The 23,139-nt window shown below is 43.5% G+C and overlaps 1 protein-coding gene across 4 annotated transcripts in view; it reads right to left on the reverse strand.

Moving 5' to 3' along the window:
* Positions 1–23,139, reverse strand: part of LOC138672777 (active breakpoint cluster region-related protein) — a 423,730-nt gene that overhangs the window by 157,574 nt on the left and 243,017 nt on the right. For all 4 annotated transcript variants that reach the window (XM_069761126.1, XM_069761127.1, XM_069761128.1 and 1 more), the window contains 2 exons: positions 22,221–22,325; positions 1,631–1,816 (listed from right to left, as the gene is read on the reverse strand). In XM_069761126.1, coding sequence (XP_069617227.1) covers positions 1,631–1,816; positions 22,221–22,325 — 291 coding nt within the window. The remainder of the gene's footprint in view (positions 1–1,630; positions 1,817–22,220; positions 22,326–23,139) is intronic.

A 23,139-nucleotide genomic window follows, 5' to 3' on the forward strand; every position in this document is an offset into this window, starting at 1 on the left:
AATTAGAAAAATGCTGCACATTTTCCATTTTGTTTTTTTTAGCTTTTCATCAATCCTATTCAATGTCTGCACCCCAACAGGGCATCTGTCAGCAGAATATTGCAGCATGATTTGATTGTATTGTTTTGTGTTATGAAATGCCACAGCAGATGTATCGGTGAGGTCAGACATCCAGACTCCTGCTAATCAGCTAAACAAATGGGCTCCGTCGATCACTCCCACCATGGCTAGTATGTGCACAGTACTGCAGCTCAATCCCATTGAATGAATATACAGGGGTAACAGAGGCAGACTTTCAGATCAGTGAGTGCCGTCACCCTGTATACAGGGGTAACAGAGGCAGACTTTCAGATCAGTGAGTGCCGTCACCCTGTATACAGGGGTAACAGAGGCAGACTTTCAGATCAGTGAGTGCCGTCACCCTGTATACAGGGGTAACAGAGGCAGACTTTCAGATCAGTGAGTGCCCTCACCCTGTATACAGGGGTAACAGAGGCAGACTTTCAGATCAGTGAGTGCCGTCACCCTGTATACAGGGGTAACAGAGGCAGACTTTCAGATCAGTGAGTGCAGGTCATCAGACAATGGCAGGAACCATGCATACTGGGAAAGGACGTTTCAGCTCCTTTAGTGCTGGTAGAATACTGACAAATGCTACCTACTTAAGGGGAATCTGTCAGCAGGATTTTGCTATATAAATCTGACAGCAGCATGATGTAGGGACAGAGATGATTCCAGTGATGTGTCACTTAATTTACTGGGTGCAGCGGCTGTGATAGAATCAAAGTTTTCTCTGCAGTACATCGATGAGCTGTGTATAAGCACACCACAGCTTTCTGTACATTGTATAGTGACAGAGCTGCTCATCAGTGCTGGGAGAGTGGTTGGACTAGGAGGCATGAGGCCAGTTGTCCTGTAGTGATCTCTTGCTGATAAAACATTACTTGTATTTAAAAAAAAGCAGCACACAGCCTAGCAAGTGACAAGTCACTAGAATTGGGGTCTCTGAGCCTACATTATGGTACTCTCAGATTACATAGCAAATACCACCTGATAGATTTACTTTAAAAAGACTGGATGGCAAGTTAAAGGGCAGGAGGATCAGGACAGTTATTGGAGATATTAAACCACCATGTCCTTCAAAAAGCAATTTTAAATTGTGGTGGGTTATGAGGACAAGAAGACCATGTTTTGCCCACCAGTCCTGTAGTGATGTCTGCCTAGCATCACTTTACAGGCAATCACTTTACCCTGAGGTGACCCTTATATTTACAATACAGGACGGCGAAAATCCTTTTATTGGCTGCATAGTTCATGAGACTAATCAATGAGATGTCATCACTGCAGGATTAGCGAGGACCATTCATGCAGCGAGGATGGAACGGGATAGAATTGTTTTTATCTTGATTTTAGAGCATTTACCACTCTTGGCCAACTTTTGTATAAACTTAGAATCCCCCTTCCCCTTTAAAAGTGAAGGCTGGAAAACCAACGAGAGGATCAGCCAGTAAAGGTTCATTAGCGACTACTGATAACAATGTGCGGCCAGATCCGAGATGTGATCCTGTAATATTGTATCTGGAATAACAGCGATACTCCCTGCTGTTGGGGATCCTTTTTTTTATCTTACCAGTTTTTGGAAGAGGTGTCCAACAGTGGTTTTGTCATCCCATTCTTGCACGCAGGGGCAGAGGCTGTCATAGAAGTCTTTGTGGATCTCGTAGATATCCTGGACCTTGTAAAATATGGCATCTATTTGCTGCATGGTTAGAACAGGCTGTGAGGTTGTGGCAGTGGCTTTCAGTGGCTTCATTGGCTGGAACACAAAATAAAAATCACCGACAATTAGTGGAGAGATTAACACTTCACTATAGAAGACCCCAAGTTAGCCACCCCCTCTAGATCAATCATTAACACGCATTGTACTTTGCTGTAGTATCTACAATGAAAACCTTCAGGCAATTAGCCGTGGAGCGGGCCACGCACTACAGATTTTGGACATCTAAAAACACCAATTTGGAACATCTGCCAATCCTTGGCCTCAGTGTCCTACATGACAACCAATTGTTGAAATTGGTTGATGCGTCATGTTGGATTTATTCAGTCACGCTGGGCGCAGTAGATAAAAGTTGTTAGTGAGAGCGCAGTGTAATGGGAGAAAAGCCCTAACCAGGGTTCAGCAGCCATTTGTTGTGGCACACATGCCTTCTGATAACCTTACTTCGCCCGATCAGTCGGCTGGCAGCCCTCTCGTGCCTCTCTCTGAAAATTACACCAAGGATAGAAAAGTATATTTTGCTCATGACATCGAGCTAAAAAGCTCAGGTTGAGGGGCAGTCTGAGAATTAAAGGGGGTGTTTAAGAGATATTGGTAGAGTAACCCACAGCCAGTACAAATTTTGGAGTTTGGAGGAGATGAAGGCAGCCTCCCAAGATCTAAGATGCCAGGAGTGCGGGTAAGGCTCAGTAAGATTTAGTGTTCGTTTCCAATTTGCTAAGCTTACTGATACATACATGAATGAATGAATGAATGAATGAATGAATGAATGAACACTTGATGAGAAGTCCCATTAATAACAAATGTGAAGGTCTTGTTAGAGGGTCAGGCATGGACTTACAGGGTAGCACTTCTTCTATGGGATACTCGCATGTAATCGGAGTACGGGTAGACCGTGAGAAGAGTTTATCTGACCCCCCATGTGAGAGCTGCCCATAGAGGACCAGCACCAATAAGCTGATCGCTAGAGAGGACGATTTCATGAGACTTTTTTTTGTTTGCTTTTTTGCAGAATAGGAAGTGGTGCCAAACAATGAAGAGCAGCAGCGCTGATGAAGCAATGATGAGCTTTCACATCTCTTATTTGCATAGTGCCATTTGCTAATCTCCGGCACTACCGGGTGCTATAACAACCCGGGAGCCATGTTCAGGTAAATGGGGATAAGCCGCAGATCACTGCTCAGTGTGTCGCCAGCAGAGCCGCTGTGAGGCTGAAATGCTTCATGACCTCGGTTCTCTCGTTTTCAGGATACGCAGTGGTCCCAGAGGTAGGACCTCTGCCAAGAAGAACACCGCTTTAACAAGTAAAGACACAGACACTAATTACAGTGTTGGATTACTTACTGGGCTGCTTTGCGGCATATTTGATAAGTTTTCTCTGCTGCAGATCTAGCAGTTCTCCGAATGCTGAGCCCTTTATAACGCCGCCCACATGACTGATTGGCAGCTTTCTCTGTACACTGTGCATAGGCATAAAGCTGCCAATCAGCGGTGCGGGCAGAGTAATACAGAGCTCATGATTATGGAAGACAACATGGCAGCAAGTTCACTAGTACTTTAGTGAAAATCTTATGCTGACAAAACAGTGATTTTAATCAAAACTACATCAAGCAGACTAGTAAGTGACACATTGCTGGAATCCGTGTCTGTCTCTACATTATACTGCTCTCCATTTAAGTGAAGAAAAAAAAACCTGCTGACAATTCCCTTTCAGGCTGTAGTCTTCCAATTCTAGACATCGAAAGATAATACTGATGAGCGAACGTGCTCGGACAATGTGTTATCCAAGCACGCTTGTGTGCCAATAGTATTCGAGCATGATACTCTATGTTCAAGTCGCAGCAGCTGCATGTCTCACGGCTATTCAACAGCCTCAACACATGCAGCCGCGGCTACTCAAACATATTATTTGAGCACGCCGAAGACACTCGTTTAGCACCCGAGCATGCTCAGAAAACACCTTATACGAGCATGTGCGCTCATCACTAAGGCTGGTTTCACATTTGCGTTTAAATCTGCAGTGTTTTAAACGCATCCACAAGTGGTGAAAAAAACGCATGTAAACGCGTACAAACGCTGCGTTTTTTAGACGCATGCGTTGTCGCATGCGGTTAAAAAACGCAGCATTTGTACGCGTTTACAGTACATGCGTTTTTTCCTGCATTTGCGCTTTTGGTACGCATGATGAGAAATTTCACAAGCTATTTTTTGTTCATTCTGCTTCACAAAAATCGGAATAAAAAGCAATCAAAAATGTCCTGTCCCCTAAAATGTTACCAATAAAAATGTCAACTCGTCCCGCAAAAAACAAGACCTCACATGACTCTGTGGACCAAAATATGGAAAATTGTAGCTCTCAAAATATGGTAATGCAAAAAATATTTTTTGGAATAAAAAGCGTCTTTCAGTGTGTGACGGCTGCCAATCATAAAAATCCACTAGAAAACCCCTTACAAATAGAAATCAAACCCCCTACATCAACTCCTTAGTTAGGGAAAAATTAAAAAAATGTATTTATTTCCACTTTCCCATTAGGGTTAGGGCTAGGGTTAGGGTTAGGATCCCGTTAGGGTTAGGGCTAGGGTTAGGGCTAGGGTTTGGATCCCTTTTGGCTTAGGGTTAGGGTTTGGATACCTATATCACCATGATGGTGGGGGGTGGCTTATCAGTGTCTAGACTTGTTTTTCTCTATGAAAACGCATGCGTTCAAAAACGCAACCAAACGCATGTGTTAAAAACGCATGCGTTTACATAGACAGCAATAGGTTTTGTTGACGCAATCGAACGCATGCGTTTTTTTGCGGCAAAAAAAGCCTCTAGAAATTACTACATGTTGCATTTCCACGCCAAGCCGCAAGCGACAAAAAGACGCATGCGTCGTCAAACGCGTACAAAAAAAATGCATGCATTTTTAATGTTAAATATAGGAAAACAATACGCATGTGTTTTTATGCGTTACAAACGCAGCGGCAAAAAACGCAAATGTGAAACCAGCCTAATAAGTAACTAAAATCTTAAACCTTAGGATACCAAAGAGGTAAACGCACAAGAATATACATTTCTAGAATAGCCTTTTAACTATTTGATACTGAAAAAAGAAAAAAACCCTAACAATGTCATTGTATTCCATTTATCCATCTACACAATGAGCATATCTTATTACATGTACGTCACAATATACTGGCAATGGAAATAGAAAACCTAATATGTTGTTCACTCAGCATTACTAGGATTTAATGGTTTTGCTTCCGACTGTGATAAGACGCAGTAATCCTCTCCCCTTCCTACCATTATCATATTCTCAGATATTGAAAATAAAATCCAACACAATATACAAAGTCAGAGAGACGGTTCGGCCGCAGTCAGACGTGTAGTAATTTAAAGGGCGCAACATCTACAAACATCCTCCTTTAGGTCAAAAACCTGGCTCCAACCAACTACAGCCTGGTTCAGACATCAGTGATTTTCATGTATGGTACAAGTGTCATCAGTCTTGCAGATCAGAGTTTCATCAGTGTTTAGTCCAGGGGTCCCCAACTCCAGGCCTCGAGGGCCGCCAACAATGCAGGTTTTCAGGATTTCCTTAGTATTGCACAGGGGTTGGAATCATCACCTGTGCAGATGATCACATTACCACCGATGCAATACTAAAGAAATCCTGAAAACCTGCACTGTTGGCGGCCCTCGAGGCCTGGAGTTGGGGACCCTTGGTTTAGTCAATGTACCAGGTACATTTGTATATGGTCTCCATCCTGGTACTGTATGTGCTTCTTCCATCCTGCGCCCTAATCGTGTCATGTGCTGCTAACATCTTGCATCCCTATCCTGTCATGTGGTGCTCCCATCCTGCACCCCCATTCTGTCATGTGGTGCTCCCATCCTGCGCCCCCATCCTGTCATGTGGTGCTCCCATTCTGCGCCCCCATTCTGTCATGTGGTGCTCCCATTCTGCTCTCCCATCCTGCGCCCCCATCCTGTCATGTGGTGCTCCCATTCTGCGCCCCCATTCTGTCATCAGGTGCTTCCATCATGCGCCCCCATTCTGGTATGTGCTGCTCCCATCCTGCGCCCCCATCCTGTCATGTGGTGCTCCCATACTGCGCCCCCATTCTGTCATGTGGTGATCCCATCCTGCACTCCCATCCTGCGCCCCCATTCTGTCATGTGGTGCTCCCGTCCTGCGCCCCCATTCTGTCATGTGGTGCTCCCGTCCTGCGCCCCCATCCTGTCATGTGGTGCTCCCATCCTGCACCCCCATTCTGTCATGTGGTGCTCCCATTCTGCTCTCCCATCCTGCACCCCCATCCTGTCATGTGGTGCTCCCATTCTGCGCCCCCATTCTGTCATCTGGTGCTTCCATCATGCGCCCCCATTCTGGTATGTGCTGCTCCCATCCTGCGCCCCCATCCTGTCATGTGGTGCTCCCATACTGCGCCCCCATTCTGTCATGTGGTGATCCCATCCTGCACTCCCATCCTGCACCCCCATTCTGTCATGTGGTGCTCCCGTCCTGCGCCCCCATTCTGTCATGTGGTGCTCCCGTCCTGCGCCCCCATCCTGTCATGTGGTGCTCCCATCCTGCACCCCCATTCTGTCATGTGGTGCTCCCATCCTGCACCCCCATTCTGTCATGTGCTGCTCCCATCCTGCGCCCCCATTCTGTAATGTGCTGCACCCATCCTGCACCCCCATCCTGTTATGTGCTGCTCCCATCCATATGCTCTGTACGCTGCTCCATAAAGGTTGATGGTCCCCATGAGATGCTCCATAGTATAATATGCCCCTTATGCTGCTGCGATTAAAAAAAAACCTGACATACTCACCTATCGTCGCTGGGCGCCGAGTGCCAGTGTCCTGAGCAGGTAGGGACACCGGCGCGCTATGAGGGTCAGGTGCCGGAGTCGCCGCTGGCTCTGGTCCCCGGCACTTGCTATATTCACCTGTCCCCGTTCCACCGCTGCGCGCTGCTCCGTCTTCCGGGTCCTCTGGCTGTGACTGTTCAGTCAGAGGGCGCGCACTAACCACATCATTGCGCCATCTGACCTGAATGTCACAGGCAGAGGACGTGGAAGACAGAGCGTCGCGCAGTGGTGGAACGGGGACAGGTGAATATAGCATAGTCACCCTCCTGACACGTCCCTGCTTCTCCATCAGAGATCGCGATATGCGTTCAGTGCTTACGCATACAGCGATCTCCTGGGCTGCGATACTCTGGGGTCTAGACTGCAAAAGCGCTTGCGCAGTCTATATAGGGGACGGACAGAGTGACGCTCCCAGTGTTATATTGTAGATGTATTAGATCAGGACAGTGTCTTGTTTTTATTTATCTCTTTTTATGTTTTTCAGGTATCTATTTGTGGATTCGGTTGACATTGGATTATCTGGTCTATATCGGACCTGCATCTTTTTTTTCTTCTTTCAATAAATTGGTGAACCAGGGAGTCTGTCTGGGAGTGTTTATTCAAATAAAAATATTTTTTTTGTCTTTTTTTATTACTGGGTTAGTAATGGGTGTGTCTGATAGACACCTCTCCATTCATAAACCCAAGGCTTGATGCCAGTTGTGATTTTTGACAAGCCCCATTATCCTGATTGCCAACACACCAGGGCAATCAGGAGCACTGAAGAAAAAGCGCCAGAATTGGGTAGGGCGGCGGCAGGCTAGTATTTTTAGGCTGGGAAGGGACCAATAACCAGGGACCTTCGCAGTCTGATAGTAACAGCCCACAGCTGTCTGCTTTTACCTTTGCTGGTTATCACAGCACGCTGCGATTTTATCCTCAGCCCGATTACAGCTGAGGAAGATCTCACAAATCAGCACTGACTCATTGAATAACATTGGGCAGAGTGCAATGCGATTTTTTTTCCTCGCATTGCACTAGTCTGATTAATACGCTAATGTGAGCGAACCCTTATTATTAATTTTATCACTTTAATATTGAGCAGAATTAATTATGTTGACCAGCTGACACTTCTAACACGTTACAATAGGGCTTACGTAACATGCATAAGAACCTGGCGCAGCAAATCCACACAATACACACTGCAACAATCACCAAGAAGGAAGTGTTGTGGAATTATGGAAATCATAGGATGGATATACATGTTAATGATATGCAAATTATGAAAAAATGTTGCAAATTCAATGGCAAGAGTATAGCTTACTGCTTTTTATAAATCATATGCTCCTGCTTTTCAGCCATATGTATAATAAGCATAGACGGTACCATGATCGGCGTTGATCCTTACTATGATCTTTCCCATAGTCTCTGTCCTGGTCTTGATGTCTGTCACAATCTCACTCTCTCTTTGTCCAGCTTTGTTTTGCTCCTTTTCCAATTCTATTTTTTTCTCGCTCATATTCCTTCTATTCTTCCTTGTTGCATGTACACCAGATCTGCATGTACAAGTCAGGTCTACGGGGTTAGGTGCACATAGTTGCTGACATTCCTGAACTTCTGTTTCGTTGCATTTTATTTATTTTCCAGCCCTTTGCCTGTCCCAATCTATGGGCTGGACAGAAAAAGCCAAAAGGGCTAGATGTGGCCTGTGGATCACAATTTGCCCAAATCTGGTCTATCGCTATCAGTAGGGTAGGATCCCACTAACCCCACCAAACTGCACTAAAGTGGCGGCTTCAATTTATCCATTTTCTGAAAAACCTCTTTAGACTATGTATACACGGGTTTTTCCTGCGTTGTTGTATGCGGTTTTGTACAGCATTGAATCCTTTTTTGAACTAAATAAAGATATCTTTAAAAAAAAAAAAAATTGTGATGTAATTTCTTGGTTCAACACCACCTTTTTCACGCTGATGCAGTAGCAGGGCTTGGTGTCAGCAGCTGTCATTGACACCTACCTCTAGGCTTAGTAAGGAAAAGGTGTCAGCCCGACACCCTCATTACTAGGCCGATAATTAAATACACAGACAACACACAGTCACCAGCCTATGTAGGAGCAATTACAAAACAAACTTACATAGGCTGTAACCAGCAGCAACTGTTAATTTTAAATTTAAAAAAATTGCGCGGGCTCCCATGGAATTTTAATAACCAGCAGAGGGAAAGCCAACGGCTGAGGGCTGATGCTAAAATTCTGGGAAGGAGCCATAAAGGTTCCCAGGCTATTAATATCAGCTCACAGCTGTTTGCTTAAACTTTACTGGCTATTTTACAGGGGGACCCCAAACAAAAAAAATTGACATAGGGTCCCACTATAAAATCTAACCAGCAAAGGCTAGGCAGACAGCTGCAGGCTGATATTAATAGCCTAAGAAGGGGCCATGGATATTGGCCCCTCCCAGACTACAAACATCAGCTTTCAGCAACCCCAGAAAAGGCGCATCTATAAGATGAGCCAAATCTGGCGCTTAGCCTCGCTCTTTTGCCCTGTAGCGGTGGCAAGTGGGGTTCATAATTGTGAGGTTGATGTCACCTTTGTATTGTTAGGTGACATCAAGCCCACAGGTTAGTAATGGAGAAGAGTCTATAAGATACAAAAGCGCACAGTGAGTTAAAAAATGAAAAAAAATACAGGGTATTTAGTTAATACGTTTTTTTTTGTAAAAAAATGTATATTAAGCTGCTCCACCAATCGTCAAGGCATACCCATAATAGAGCAGTCCTGTCTAATGTATATAATCCCTATCTGATGTATTTAAAAACCAGATCATCTGTATAGTACCTGTATAAGCAGGGTTCAGAGAGAAAATATCCATGTGGACATGCAAGATGGAACAGCTTCAATGCAAATGACCCACAGAGGAGTGGTGGACTCCCCAGTCTTGTAGCAACAAGCGAACAATTCTAGAACCAAAAACACATGCATAAGGATTCCATATGGTTTTTGGTCCATTTGCACGAAGGAAAAAAATGCTGCAAAAACGCACTATGTGCACATAACCTTCTGGTTGTATTCAGATATGCAGCTAATATTTTGCACATTTCATTAGCAGCAAAAAGGATGAAAATTTAATAAAATCTATACACTTGTTGCAGAAAAGAATCTGCACCCATTTAACAGATTTTAATTTAAATCCACAGTTTTCTTTTTGTCACAGATCTCACGACAAATCCATGGCACAGCACTGGCCATAACCAGGCAGGTTGCTTTAAATGATCTGAAGAGAATGATTGTTCCTGGCACTTCCACATTTCATATTTGCATAATTAGAATTATATTTACAATGTTGCAAATCCAGGAGGTGTATGCCCACACAAACCAAACAAAGCCTGCTTATAGCACACAGGTGTTACCGTTCCCATCCTCCTCTCTTTTCAGATAGATACAAGTAGTGGGGTAGAGCAAGAATCGGGAAAGGTCTAAACTTCTAAATATAGAAAATACACAAAACATATCCTCTCTCCTTTTGTGACACAAAATAGGATGAAACAAAACTAAAAAAAATATATAACAAACTCGTCGGAGTCTCAGGAGCACAGGCACGTCCCTCTCTCCTCCTTTTTACTATTTGTGACTGGCAGTAAGACAACTGGCTGCAGCAGTCGCTTCCCTACAATCCTCTGCGGGGATTAGGACATGACGGGCTAGGCTTTTACATTGCATTTGCAGAGGGATTGTGTGCAGCTCAGCCCAGACCTTACACAAGAAAGTCCCTGCAGTTTCACAAGTCCAGGTGAAGTACCATAAATACAAATTACGTAGCTCACCTGCACTTTCTGAGATTCCTCAACAGATTCACCTATAATTGCTGCAAAGTTATAACTGCGCTTCTTGACCATGCAGCACACTACAGATAAGCAAACAATGTGTAAACTAGCCATACAAGGCCTAGTCATGCCCTTGTGTTATGCCCCAAGAGTGCAGTTGTGGAACCAAAAACACACTGAGCAAATTTATTTCCCATAAAATTTCTCATTCCAACCCCCCCCCCCCCTTTAAAAAAATGCACTGTAGATGCTGAAAAGTCTAGGAATAAGCATTTTAATGGCATTGAGTTTTATTTACTGCACATAATACAGCATTTGTTGAGACTAATACAAAATCCACAAACAGATTACTAGTCTCTATAATATAAAGTTAGGCAGGGCAGGCACACCAGGCAGCTGCCAAAGGCCCCTGCCCCTCCAGGGGCCCCCAGCCAGTGGTGTGCCGCTAATAACGGCAAGCCAAGCAGCTGCTATGGGCCCCTGAGTATGAGCTGTCTGGCGCCGCCCCCTCCATTCAACATTCAACTTATCGGCATCATAGATGTCAATACAGATGAAAGGAGTGATGGAGGAGAGTGCATCAAGTGACGCTCCCTCTCCCATCATTCCCCCCTCAGCCTCTGACTCAGCGTGTGCCAGCAGTGGAGCTGATGAGATGCTTAGATGCTGTGCAGAAGCCAGAGCAGCAAGGGAACGAGGAGGAGAGGTAAGTATTGTGTGTGTGGCTGCACTATACTGTGTGTGTGTGGGGGGCTGCATTATACTGTGAGTGGGGGGCTAAATTACACTGTGTGGGGTGTTGCACTATACTGTGAGTGGGGGGCTGCAGTACACTATGTGGGAGGACTGCTTTAAACTGAGTGGGGGGCTGCATTACACTGTATGTGGGGGACTGATTTATACTGTATGTGGGGGCTGCCCTGTACTGTGTGTGGCAGCTGCACTATACTGTGTGTGGCAGCTGCACTATACTGTGTGTGGCAGCTGCACTATACTGTGTGTGGCAGCTGCACTATACTGTGTGTGGCAGCTGCACTATACTGTGTGTGGCAGCTGCACTATACTGTGTGTGGCAGCTGCACTATACTGTGTGTGGCAGCTGCCCTATACTGTGTGTGGCAGCTGCACTATACTGTGTGTGGCAGCTGCACTATACTGTGTGTGGCAGCTGCACTATACTGTGTGTGGCAGCTGCACTATACTGTGTGTGGCAGCTGCACTATACTGTGTGTGGCAGCTGCACTATACTGTGTGTGGCAGCTGCACTATACTGTGTGTGGCAGCTGCACTATACTGTGTGTGGGGGCTGCACTATACTGTGTTTTTGGGGGCTGCTCTATACTGTTTGTGGGGGCTGCATTTACTGTGTGCATGAGGCTGCATTATACTGTGTGTGGGTGAGGCTGCATTATACTGTGTGTGGGTGAGGCTGCATTATACTGTGTTTGTGAGGGCTGCACTATACTGTGTGTGGGAGCTGCACTATACTGTGTGTGGGAGCTGCACTATACTGTGTGTGGGAGCTGCACTATACTGTGTGTGGGAGCTGCTCTATACTGTGTTTGTGGAGCTGCATTATACTGTGTGTAGGTGAGGCTGCATTATACTGTTTGTGGGGGCTGCACTATACTGTGAGTGGGGGGTTGCATTATACTGTGTGTGGGGGGGACTGCACTATACTGTGTTTGTGGGGGCTGCATTATACTGTGTGTGTGGAGGGGCTACATAGTTTAATGTACATGGGGGAACTGCACTATTCTGTGCGTTTGTGGAGGGCTGAATTATACTGTGTGTGGGGCTGAATTATACTGTGTGTGGGGCTGCATTATACTCTGTGGGGGCTGCATTATGCTCTATGAGGGGGGCTAAATTATACTCTATGAGGGGGGCAGCATTGTACTCTTAAGGACCATGGTCAGTGCATTATACTATATGTATTATGGGACCTGCATTACACTGTATTGAGGATCGACTCTCCCCATCATTCTTCCTCAGCTGGAGTAAAGAGGCCGGGGAACAAGCATTGAACAACTTCAATATTGTAACTCGTTTAATGGCCTGAACTCAGCGCATTTAAATACAACAGAAATGTTTCTGTGTGATGGTGCAATATGTGAGCATTTGGGGCCCCACTTTGTCTAAAACCGGCCTTGAACTTAGGTCCAGAAATATTTACACAGTGACAAGTTTTGGCATTTTAACCATTTACCAAAACATATTCAAGATACAGTTATAGAATCAATATGGGCTTAAAGTGCAGACTCTCCGCTTTAATTTGAGGTTAATCAAATCCTAACTGGAGTAATGAATTAGAAATTAGCACTCTTTGATATGTAGCTACCTGATTTTTAATTAGACCAAAGGTAATTGGACAACTATTTCAAAAACTCTTTAATGTGCTGCATGGTCTTTTCCCTCATTAATCCATCATTAATTAAGCAAATAAGAGTTCTGGAGCTGATTCCAGGTGTAGCATTTGCATACTTGCTGTGAACCCACAACATGTGGTCAAAAGACCTCTCAATGGAAGAGCAACAGACTATCATTAGTCTGAAAAGAAAAAATCCATCAGAGAGATTGCAGAAAAGTTAGGAGTGATCAAGTGAACAGTTTGGTACATATTGCCAAAAAAAACGCACTGGTGAGATTGGGGACTCAAAAAGGCCTGGACATCGACGGAAGACAATAGTGGTAGATGGTCACAGCCCTCTTCACAACATAGACCCAAGCAAAGAACACTCTCCAAGAAGTCGGTGTTTCAGTATCTAAGTCTACCATAAAGAGAAGACTTCATGAGAACAAATACAGAGGGTTCACCACAAGGTGCAAACCTTTAATCAGCCTTAAAAACACAAAGTCCAGCTTAGACTATGCCAAAAACCATCTAAAGCCAGCCCAGTTCTGGAAAAGCATTTTTTGGACAGATGAATCCAAGATCAACCTGTACCAGAATGATGCTAAGAAGAAAGTATGGAGAAAGCTTTGAACAGCTCAAGATCCAAAGCACACCACATGCTCTGTAAAGGGTCGATATTGACTTTTAGGATTTCTACCTCCAACAGGTGGTACTAGAGTCCTAGTCATCGTCCTCTCTGAAGAGACAATTTGAATATTTAATTTCCCAGAGCAGCATTGCAAGGCTTAAAAATTCTCATCATTTTGGCATGCCAGGCTTGACATGTCACTCTTCGCAAGAAGAAACATTACCCCTTGGATCCCTGTCAGACGACTCTCACCTAGCCAAACCAGATCTGAATCTTTACAATGACTGGGGGCAGTACCTCGAAACACAGTGTCTGCAAATTGAGATTTTGGTTTGGCTTTTATCCCAAGTCATGTGGCAAGGCTCGTTAAAGGGTTGATACTGACTTTTAGGATTGCTACTTACTATATGTGGCGCTAGAGTTCTAGTCCTCTTCCTCTCTGAAGAGACAATATGCATATCCTTTGTAAAACATGGTGGAGGCGGTGTGATGGCACGGGCATGGACAGCTTTGAATGGTCCTGGGTCACTAGTGTTTATTGATGTGAATGAAGACAGAAGCATCCGGATGAGCTCTGAAGTGTACAGGGCGGTACTTTCTGCTCAGATTCATGCCAACGCAGCAAGGTTGATTGGACGGCGCTTCACAGTACAGATGGCCAATGATCCAAAACATACTGCGATAGCAACTCAGGAGTTTAAGGCAAAGAAGTGGAGCCCTATTGAGCAGCATTTCACATGCTTAATTAGTGACAGAGCCAAATTTTAAAAATCTGACCAGTGTCACTTTATTGTTGTGAATTCAGCTTTTGGGCTCCCTCCGGTGGTTGTAGAGGGTAATGCAGTTGTGCCTGGACTGCAGGAGTGGACAGGTGTATCTACTAATTGCAAAACTGACTGGGGTATATAGCTTTGCTGGATCCTTTAGTCAGTGCCAGTTGTCCATTGTTCTGGAAGGATTCACTTCCCTGCTGGTCTCTCCAGTTTGTTGTGTTTTTCTACAAAGATAAGTCCTGGCTTTGTTTTTGCTGTCCACCTGCAGTGGACCTTATAGTTCTGTGCATTTTCATGTTTTTGTCTTTTCCAGCTTGGTCTGTGAAGGATTTTTTGCAGCCTAGCTATTTCTCTGGAGATGCAGATATACCCCCCATGTCTTTAGTCAGATGTGGTGATCCGTATTTTCTGCGGTGGATATTTTTTTAGTGTTTTTATACTGACCGCATAGTACTCTTCTATTCTTTCTTTTTAGCTAGTATGGCCTCCTATGCTAAAATCTGATTTCATATCTGCGTATGTTTTTTCCCTCTCCTCTCACAGTCAATATTTGTGGGGGGCTATCTATCCTTTGGGGATTTTCTCTGAGGCAAGATAGATTTCCTGTTTCTGTCTTTAGGGGTAGTTAGATCTTAGGTTGTGTCGAGGGGTCTAGGGAGTGTTAGGTACCCCCCACGGCTACTTTTAGTTGCGCTGCTAGGTTCAGGGTTTGCGGTCAGTACAGGGACCACCTTCTCCAGAGTACATCTCATGCTGCTCCAAGGCCACCAGATCATAACACTTTATGTGGTAATAACTCTGGAACGCTTTGATAAATTCCAGTGATTTTGAGAGTGTTTTTTCGTGGCACATTATACTTTATGATAATGGTAAATTTAGGTTGATATGTTTTGCGTTTTATTTATAAAAAAAAAAAAATCAGAAATTTTACAAAAATGTAAAAAAATTAGCAATTTTCAAACTTTTAATGATTATCCCTTTAATAACATTTCCCACATGTATGCTTTACATCAGCACCACTATTTTCTTAGCATTTTAGGAGGTTTAAAAATGTAGCAGCAATTTTTCATTTTTTTCAAGGAAATTTACAAAATTATTTTTTTTAGGGGCCTATACACGTTTGAAGTGACTTTACGGGTCCTATATACTGGGGAAAAAAACAAACTGATACCATTTTAAAAACAACACCTCCTGACATACTGAAAACTGCTGTCAGGTAGTTTATTAATTCTTCAGGTGCTTTTCAGGAACTAATAGAAAGTGGTATGATTGGAATTAAAAAGTTGATTTTTACCAATTAAATGTCGCTGACTTTTTAGCAGGTCAGTGCAGCCGGCAGACTCTAAGGCGGCTATTTGCTCGTAAATTGCCATGACAAACATCAGGACGCCGATGGGGATAAAGAGAGAGAAGCCACACTTTTAAACAATTATTTGATATAGTCATTGTTGACAGCAGCATCTAAGGGGTTAAACAGATATGGACGGTGCCGACATGGATTGTGGCTGATGCACAAAATGGTCAGCTATAGTGTACAGCCGACAGCTGCTAGATTGTCTCCTGTATGGGGAGGCCAGTCTCTTAGATCTCAGGTCAGTAAAAAGATGTACTGGCGGTCATTAACTGGTTAAGACAAAACGAAGCAGAAACACAAAGAAGCAACAACTGATGTTTGCTGCAGTAAAGGCCGACAAAGCATCAAGGAGGAAACCCAACGTTTGGTGACATCCATGGCTTCCAGACTTCAGGCAGTCATTGCCTGCAAAGAATTCTCTACAAAGTATTACAAATGAACATCATATTTATGGTAAAATAAATTTATCCAATTTCTTTTGAGCCCCTGTCTGTCTTTCTGTCTGTAACGGAAATCCCAAGTCGCTGATTGGTCGCAGCAAAACGGCTATGACCAATCAGCGACGGGCACAGTCCGGCGGCGAAATGGCCACTCCCTACTCTCCTGCCGTCAGTGCCCGCGCCATACTCCCCTCCAGTCAGCGCTCACACAGTGTTAATGGCAGCGCTAACGGACTGCGTTATGCTGCAGTGTAACGCAGCCTGTTAACGCTGCTATTAACCCTGTGTGACCAACTTTTTTACTATTGATGCGGCCTATGCAGCATGAATAGTAAAAAGATCTAATGTTAAAAATAATAATAAAAAATCATTATATACTCACCTTTCGTGGGCCTCCGGATCCAGCCGAGGCCTTTCCCGCTCCTCGCGACGCTCCGGTGACCGCTCCATGCATTGCGGTCTCGCGAGACGGAGGGCGAGTATATAACTTTTTTATTTTAATTCTTTTTTTTTTTTAAACAGTGATATGGTGCCCACATTGCTATATACTACATGGTGGGCTGTGTTAGATACTGCGTGGGCTGTGTTATATACTACATCTCTGTGCTATATACTATGTGGGCTGTGCTATATGCTACGTGGCTGGGCAATATACTACATCACTGTGCTGCATACTACGTGGCCTGTGTTATATACTGCATGGGCAGTGTTATATACTACGTCTTTGTGCTATATACTACGTGGCTATGCACTATATTACGTGGCTGTGCAATATACTACAAGGCTGTGCAATATACGTGTCTGTGCTATATACTACGCGGCTGTGTTATATACTACGTGGCTGCGCTATATACTGACCCTAGCTTCACTAATTGGTCACGCCCGGCTGCAAACAATCAGCAACAGGCGCAGTCCGGCCGCGAATTGGCAAGGAATTTTAACCACGCTTCGCTAATTGGTCGCGCCCGGCCGGCCGAATCCTGTGTATAAATACCGTAGTATTTTTCTGAAATCTTCATAAATAAACTACATACATATTCTAGAGTACCCGATGCGTTAGAATCGGGCCACCATCTAGTGTATATATATAAATATATATATATACATATACATATATATACATATACATATATATATATATATATATATATATATATATACACATACACACACACAAAAGAAAGCAGTATATATATATATATATATATATATATATATATATATATATATATATATATATATATATATATATATATATATATATATATATACTAGACTGTGGCCCGATTCTAACGCATCGGGTATTCTAGAATATGCATGTCCCCGTAGTATATGGACAATGATGATTCCAGAATTCGCGGCAGACTGTGCCCGTCGCTGATTAGTGGAGGCAACCTTTATGGCATCATCGTCGCCATGGCAACCATTATGACATCTACGTCGATACTGTGCCCATCGCTGATGCGGGATGTCTACGTCCTTTATGACATCATCGTCGCTGTGCCCGTCACTGATTGACCAATCAGAGACGCGGGATTTCTACGTCGATACTGTGCCCGTTGCTGATTGGTTGAGGCCTGGCAGCCTCGACCAATCAGAGACGCGGGATTTCCAGGACAGACAGACAGACAGACGGAAAAACCCTTAGACAATTATATATATAGACTAGATCGTGGCCCGATTCTAACGCATCGGGTATTCTAGAATATGCATGTCCCCGTAGTATATGGACAATGATGATTCCAGAATTTGCGGCAGACTGTGCCCGTCGCTGATTGGTCGAGGCAACCTTTATGACATCATCGTCGCCATGGCAACCATTATGACATCATCGTCACTGCCTTTTTTCATAGAATATGAATGATAACACCAAAACTTTCTCCACTCATTGTTAGTGGTTATGTGAAGCCATTTATTGTCAAACTACTGTGTTTTCTCTTTTTTAAATCATAATGACAACCCAAAAGATCCAAATGACCCAGGATTTTCCCCTTTAACTGAAGACTTTTGTGGTAGTTGTGGATGAGGTTCTTTATTTTCTCAGATGGTAAAGCTGCCCAGTCTTCTTGCCAAAAAGCCTCAAGTTCCTGTAAATTCCTGGGCTGTCTAGCATGAACTGTGCGCTTGAGTTCCCCCCAGAGTGGCTCAATGATATTGAGGTCAGGAGACTGAGATGGCCACTCCAGAACCTTCCATTTCTTCTGCTGTTTCCAACCACTAACCATGAGAGGAGAAAAAGTTTTGGTGTTATTCATATTCTCTGAAAAAAGGCCACGAAAGTAAAAATTCTGCCAGGGTATGTAAACTTTTGAGCGCAACTGTATATGGCACTAATTAATGCTTTTTATCATTCTATGGCTTAAAAGAAAAACACAATAGTTATCAAAGCCAGGATAAAATAGAGTACCTGAATAAAAGTAAAATGTGGAAATAGATGGTATGTTATGCCAGGTGGTAAATGTGCACTTATGTTTGGGTGTTCAGCCTTTTTCATAGTTTTTTGTGCTGTAATAGTGTGCAATTTACAGAAATAAAATTGGTATGTTTACTCGGTGATCATCTGGCATTAGTCCATCTTTTGCTTTTCTTGCTTTGTTACATACATGATGTGTGCTGGAATGATCTCTTAAATATCAGGTGGTGCCCTCATACCCATTGTTATTCATCCTCTTCTCCACGAAAATGCACTTTATGGCTGAGCATGCATTATTATGGCTGAATCTGGTAAAATAGCCTTTGGACATAAAAGCATTTGACTGACACTATTATGATGCGTTTTGCACCAACTTGTCAACCAAGCCCAGACTAAGTGATCAGTGCGTTCAGCACACTTATATGGGTTTGATAGGCCTTGTAGCAGTGACCCCTAGACAAGAGAAAAAAAACAGCTTGTCATATTTTCTTTTAAATGCATTTTTTGTTTTTGCAAAGTAAAATTTGCTGTAGCACAGAGTAGCAGAACCAGTTCAGAAAACCAAACTGATTCCAGTTTCAAGGTGTTTAGATTATTTTGCAATGCAATAAATGACATGTACATGTGTTCATGGTTATCTTTAGTTACTAAAATTACAGTTTGCAATTTTCATTCCTTCCGCGTCTCTCCGCAGTGACTGTTCAGGCAGATGGCGCACACTAAACACGTCATTGCGCCCTCTAACCTGAACAGTCACAGCCAGAGGACGCCGAAGACGGAGCGGAGCCCGGCGGTGGAACGGGGACAGGTGTATATCGCGCAATGCTCACCCCCGTCATACTCACCTGCTCCCGGCGCGGTCCCCGCTTGTCAGTGACAGATGCTCTCCGACGCCGTCAGCTTGTTCCTGTGTTCAGCGGTCACATATTCATTACTTTAATGAGCGGCACCACGTGACCGCTGAAAACAGGAAGAACTGTGGGCGCCGGAGAAGCGGGAACGAGCAGAGACGCGCCGGGAGCAGGGAAGTATGATTTGACAGCTGCCGCTTCTCCTCCCCCGCCGACCCCCTGGGACAACGACTTGAGTATAACCCCAGGGGGCACTTTCAGCCCCCAAAAATGGGCTCAAAATCTCAGCTTATACTCGAGTATATACAGTATTTTTATTTACTGGGGCTGCAGAAAATATTACATTTTTAAATACAAAAAAAAAAAAATAACAGTCCTTCATCTAGATTTTTGGGGGCAAATTTCCAGTTTCACCATATATTATGCATACTTTCGATCTTTGAGAAAACTACTTTTTCATTCAATTGTGGGTTCCGGTCTTCCTCCATCCAACCTTCCTAGGTATTGTAATGTGTAATTCAAGAAAAGACTACACACAGGGCCACAAATGCCAAAAGCTGACAGTCATGTCACGTCTTCCAGCGATAATGGAATTTTAAGTGTTAAATCGTGATGAGCGAGCATGCTCGTGTGCTAACCGAGTGTCTTTGGCGTGCTCGAAAAATATGATCGAGTCCTTGCAACTGCTTGTCTCGCAGCTGTCCGACAGATGCAACACATGCAGGGATGTCCTGTTTGTTAGGCAATCATTCCATGTGTTGCGGCTGTCGAACAGTCACGAGAACTGCAGTCGCGAGGACTCGATCATATCTTTCGAGCACGCCAAAGACACTCGGGTAAGGTAACGTTCACATTAGCGTTTCCCGACGCAGCGTCGGGAAACGCTGCGGCGACACATGTCATGCGCCCCTATATTTAACATGGGGGACGCATGGACATGCATTGTGCTGCGTTGTGCGACGCATGCGCTTTTTTTTGCCGCAAGCGTTGGGCGCAGAAAACGCAACAAGTTGCATTTTTTTTGCGTCCAAATTTCGGCAAAAAACGACGCATGCGTCGCAAAACGCAAATGTGAACGTAGCCTTACAGCCTATCTGAGCACGTTTGCTCATCACTAGTGTTAAACTATAATGAAATGGAAGAGTGCAACCCTGAGTGTGATAGCATGGGGTGAAATCTAGCGATCTGGCTTTCACATTCACCAATAATATAATTACAAGTTGTTTTAGGCTAGAGGAAGTAATGTACCGTAATAATGTTGGAAGAAAATTGCACACATTTACTAATATGTTTGCTGGTAAAATTAGGCTACAAATGCTAAAAACATGAAACACTGTCAGCTTATACTTTTTTTTATGTAAGAGGTTGTGTGGATGCCCTTACATACAGGGGTGTATGGAGTACAGATATAGGACGTGCTCCAAGATCCTGATGCCCAACAGGACACAAAGCCACATACTGTAACACAAAACCCCGTAGTGCATGGTATATGGAGGACGCCCTGTTAGGTTTGGCATCAGGGCCCATGAGTTACTAGATGCCTTCAAGGGCAGGTTTATTAAACTGTCTTTTAAAGCACAAACTGACTTTATTGTCCATAGAAATTAACCGCGGCACAGCCTTCATTTCACAAGAGCAGAACATGAAATGAAAGTTGCACTGTGATTGTGTGCTATGGGGAATAAAGACAGATTTTCTTTTAAAATGGAAAACATAAAAAGTGGTTGCAAGAGGAGGACAACACATTCATTTTTAAAAAATAACTACAATTAAAAACAACAAAAGTGTATATGATAACATGCTGCAGCCCAAGATAATGAGCAAGAATAAACCATGCCCTCTAACCAAAACAATGGGTGCAAATATGTAGTAAGAACACACAAAAAACATATCACCGCCCCCACACACACACACACAATAATAATAATAATGTAAAAAGATTCAAAAAATATTTTTAAGAATGTGTATGTAATAAATGTGTTTCAAAGCCAAAAAGGAATGATTCTTTTTCACCTATTAGCGGATATTATTTGCAAAGGTTTTTTTACTCCATTTTCTCCTCCATGCATGGTTTTTTTATTTTGCTCAAAATGGCTGTTGCTGCTACAGTTAATTTTTTTTTCATTATTTTCTTGTTTTCTCATCATATCTTTTAGGCTTTAAATAACATCATATTTCTTACACACCAATTCTTCAAATATATTTTTAAAATTGTATTACATTATTATTTGGGGTATAGTTTTTTTATGTTTTTTTTTGTGTGTTCCTACTGCATATCGGCACCTATGACTTTGGTTTGAGGACGTGGATTATTCTTGCTTATTATTTTGAGCTGAGATAGGTCATCATACACACAGTTGGCGTTTTTAATAGCCGTGTAAAAAATTTTCTCTTTTTCCAAATATAGTTTCATTTATCTGGATGTGCAGTCCTTATTTTGTATAACCTCACCCATCCCTTGTAGATTGTGAGCCCTCGCGGGCAGGGTCCTCTCTCCTCCTGTACCAGTTGTGACTTGTATTGTTCAAGATCATTGTACTTGTTTTTATTATGTATACCCCTCCTCACATGTAAAACGCCATGGAATAAATGGCGCTATAATAATAAATAAAAAATAAATATACACTACTTTTTATTTTCCCACTGGTTGATTTTATATGATTGACTGGTTCTCTATACAGAATAGTTGTACCCACCACAATTTTGCTTTGACTTGGATTTTCTTTTCAAAAGACAACCTTGTTAAATCTCCCCATGGATGGATAAAAGCGGACAATAGTGATGAGCGAGTATGCGTGGATAAGGTGTTATCTGTGCATGCTCAGGTGCTAACCAAGAGACCTTGACTTGCTCGAATACGCTCGAGTCCTACGCCTGCATGTCTCACGGCTCTTCGACATAATTCCACACTTAATGAGTTTATTACCACTGTTACTCATAAACAAGAAAATCTACTTACCAAAAGCAGAGCTTCTAGCTGGTTAATATAGATTTCTTCACTTGCTAGGACCCCAGAGAGGACAAGTTTTCTCATCAAAAGTCCTTTATCAGATTCGCTTTCTCCCTGTAAGAAAAGACGGGGGTGGTGAGATAGATAGCGGGAGATTTCATTGTGCTATAAAAGCATAAAGTTCATAACACTACGCAGATCGCGGTTATAGGGTGTGATCGGTGACCATAGTACAAAGATAAGAACATCATTATATCATGGAGGAAAAAAAAAAAAAGTTTTGCAATTATATTCTTTATCCATCCAGGAAAAACACAGTCCGTACACTGATGGCACACCGATCCAAAACACTGACGACAACAGTACGGCTTTTTCCCAGGACCGGTTTTATACAGACACGTGAAGGGGACCCAAATCTCAGGTCCATCTGTATGTTACTGTCTGCAGCACGGATGTCACCTCGCCAGCACTTCAGTGCAGCCAATAACAGAGCTGCTCTGCCAGAGCGCTAACGACATGGGCTGCTGAGGTCACTGATCGGCTGCAGCGCTGACATCAGGGCTGCAAACAATAAGAGACACCAAGAGCAGCAGCAGAGACTCAGCAATGGACCCCAGGAGGGGAAGTTAAGATAGTTATTTAATTTTTTAAACAAGCTACAGGCAAGGTAGGAAGTCGGGGAAAAAAACCTGTACGGGTATGAGCATACAGGCCCAGGATCTGCCTGAAACACAACCTCAAAAGGGCCCCATAACATGAACATAATGCACAGCCATGTAAAAAGCGGCATCACTGTGCACATGTTTGGTTCTGAAGACATTAAAAAAGTGATATTTTTCGGTGGCTTCCTCTCAGAAGCTTCCCACTCCCCATACTTCACCTCACAGAGTAAAAGACACTGGCAGCGGAGACGACACCAGAACGACAG

The sequence above is a fragment of the Ranitomeya imitator genome, chromosome 3 (assembly GCF_032444005.1).
Source record: "Ranitomeya imitator isolate aRanImi1 chromosome 3, aRanImi1.pri, whole genome shotgun sequence".
In the NCBI taxonomy this organism is placed as follows: Eukaryota; Metazoa; Chordata; class Amphibia; order Anura; family Dendrobatidae; genus Ranitomeya; species Ranitomeya imitator.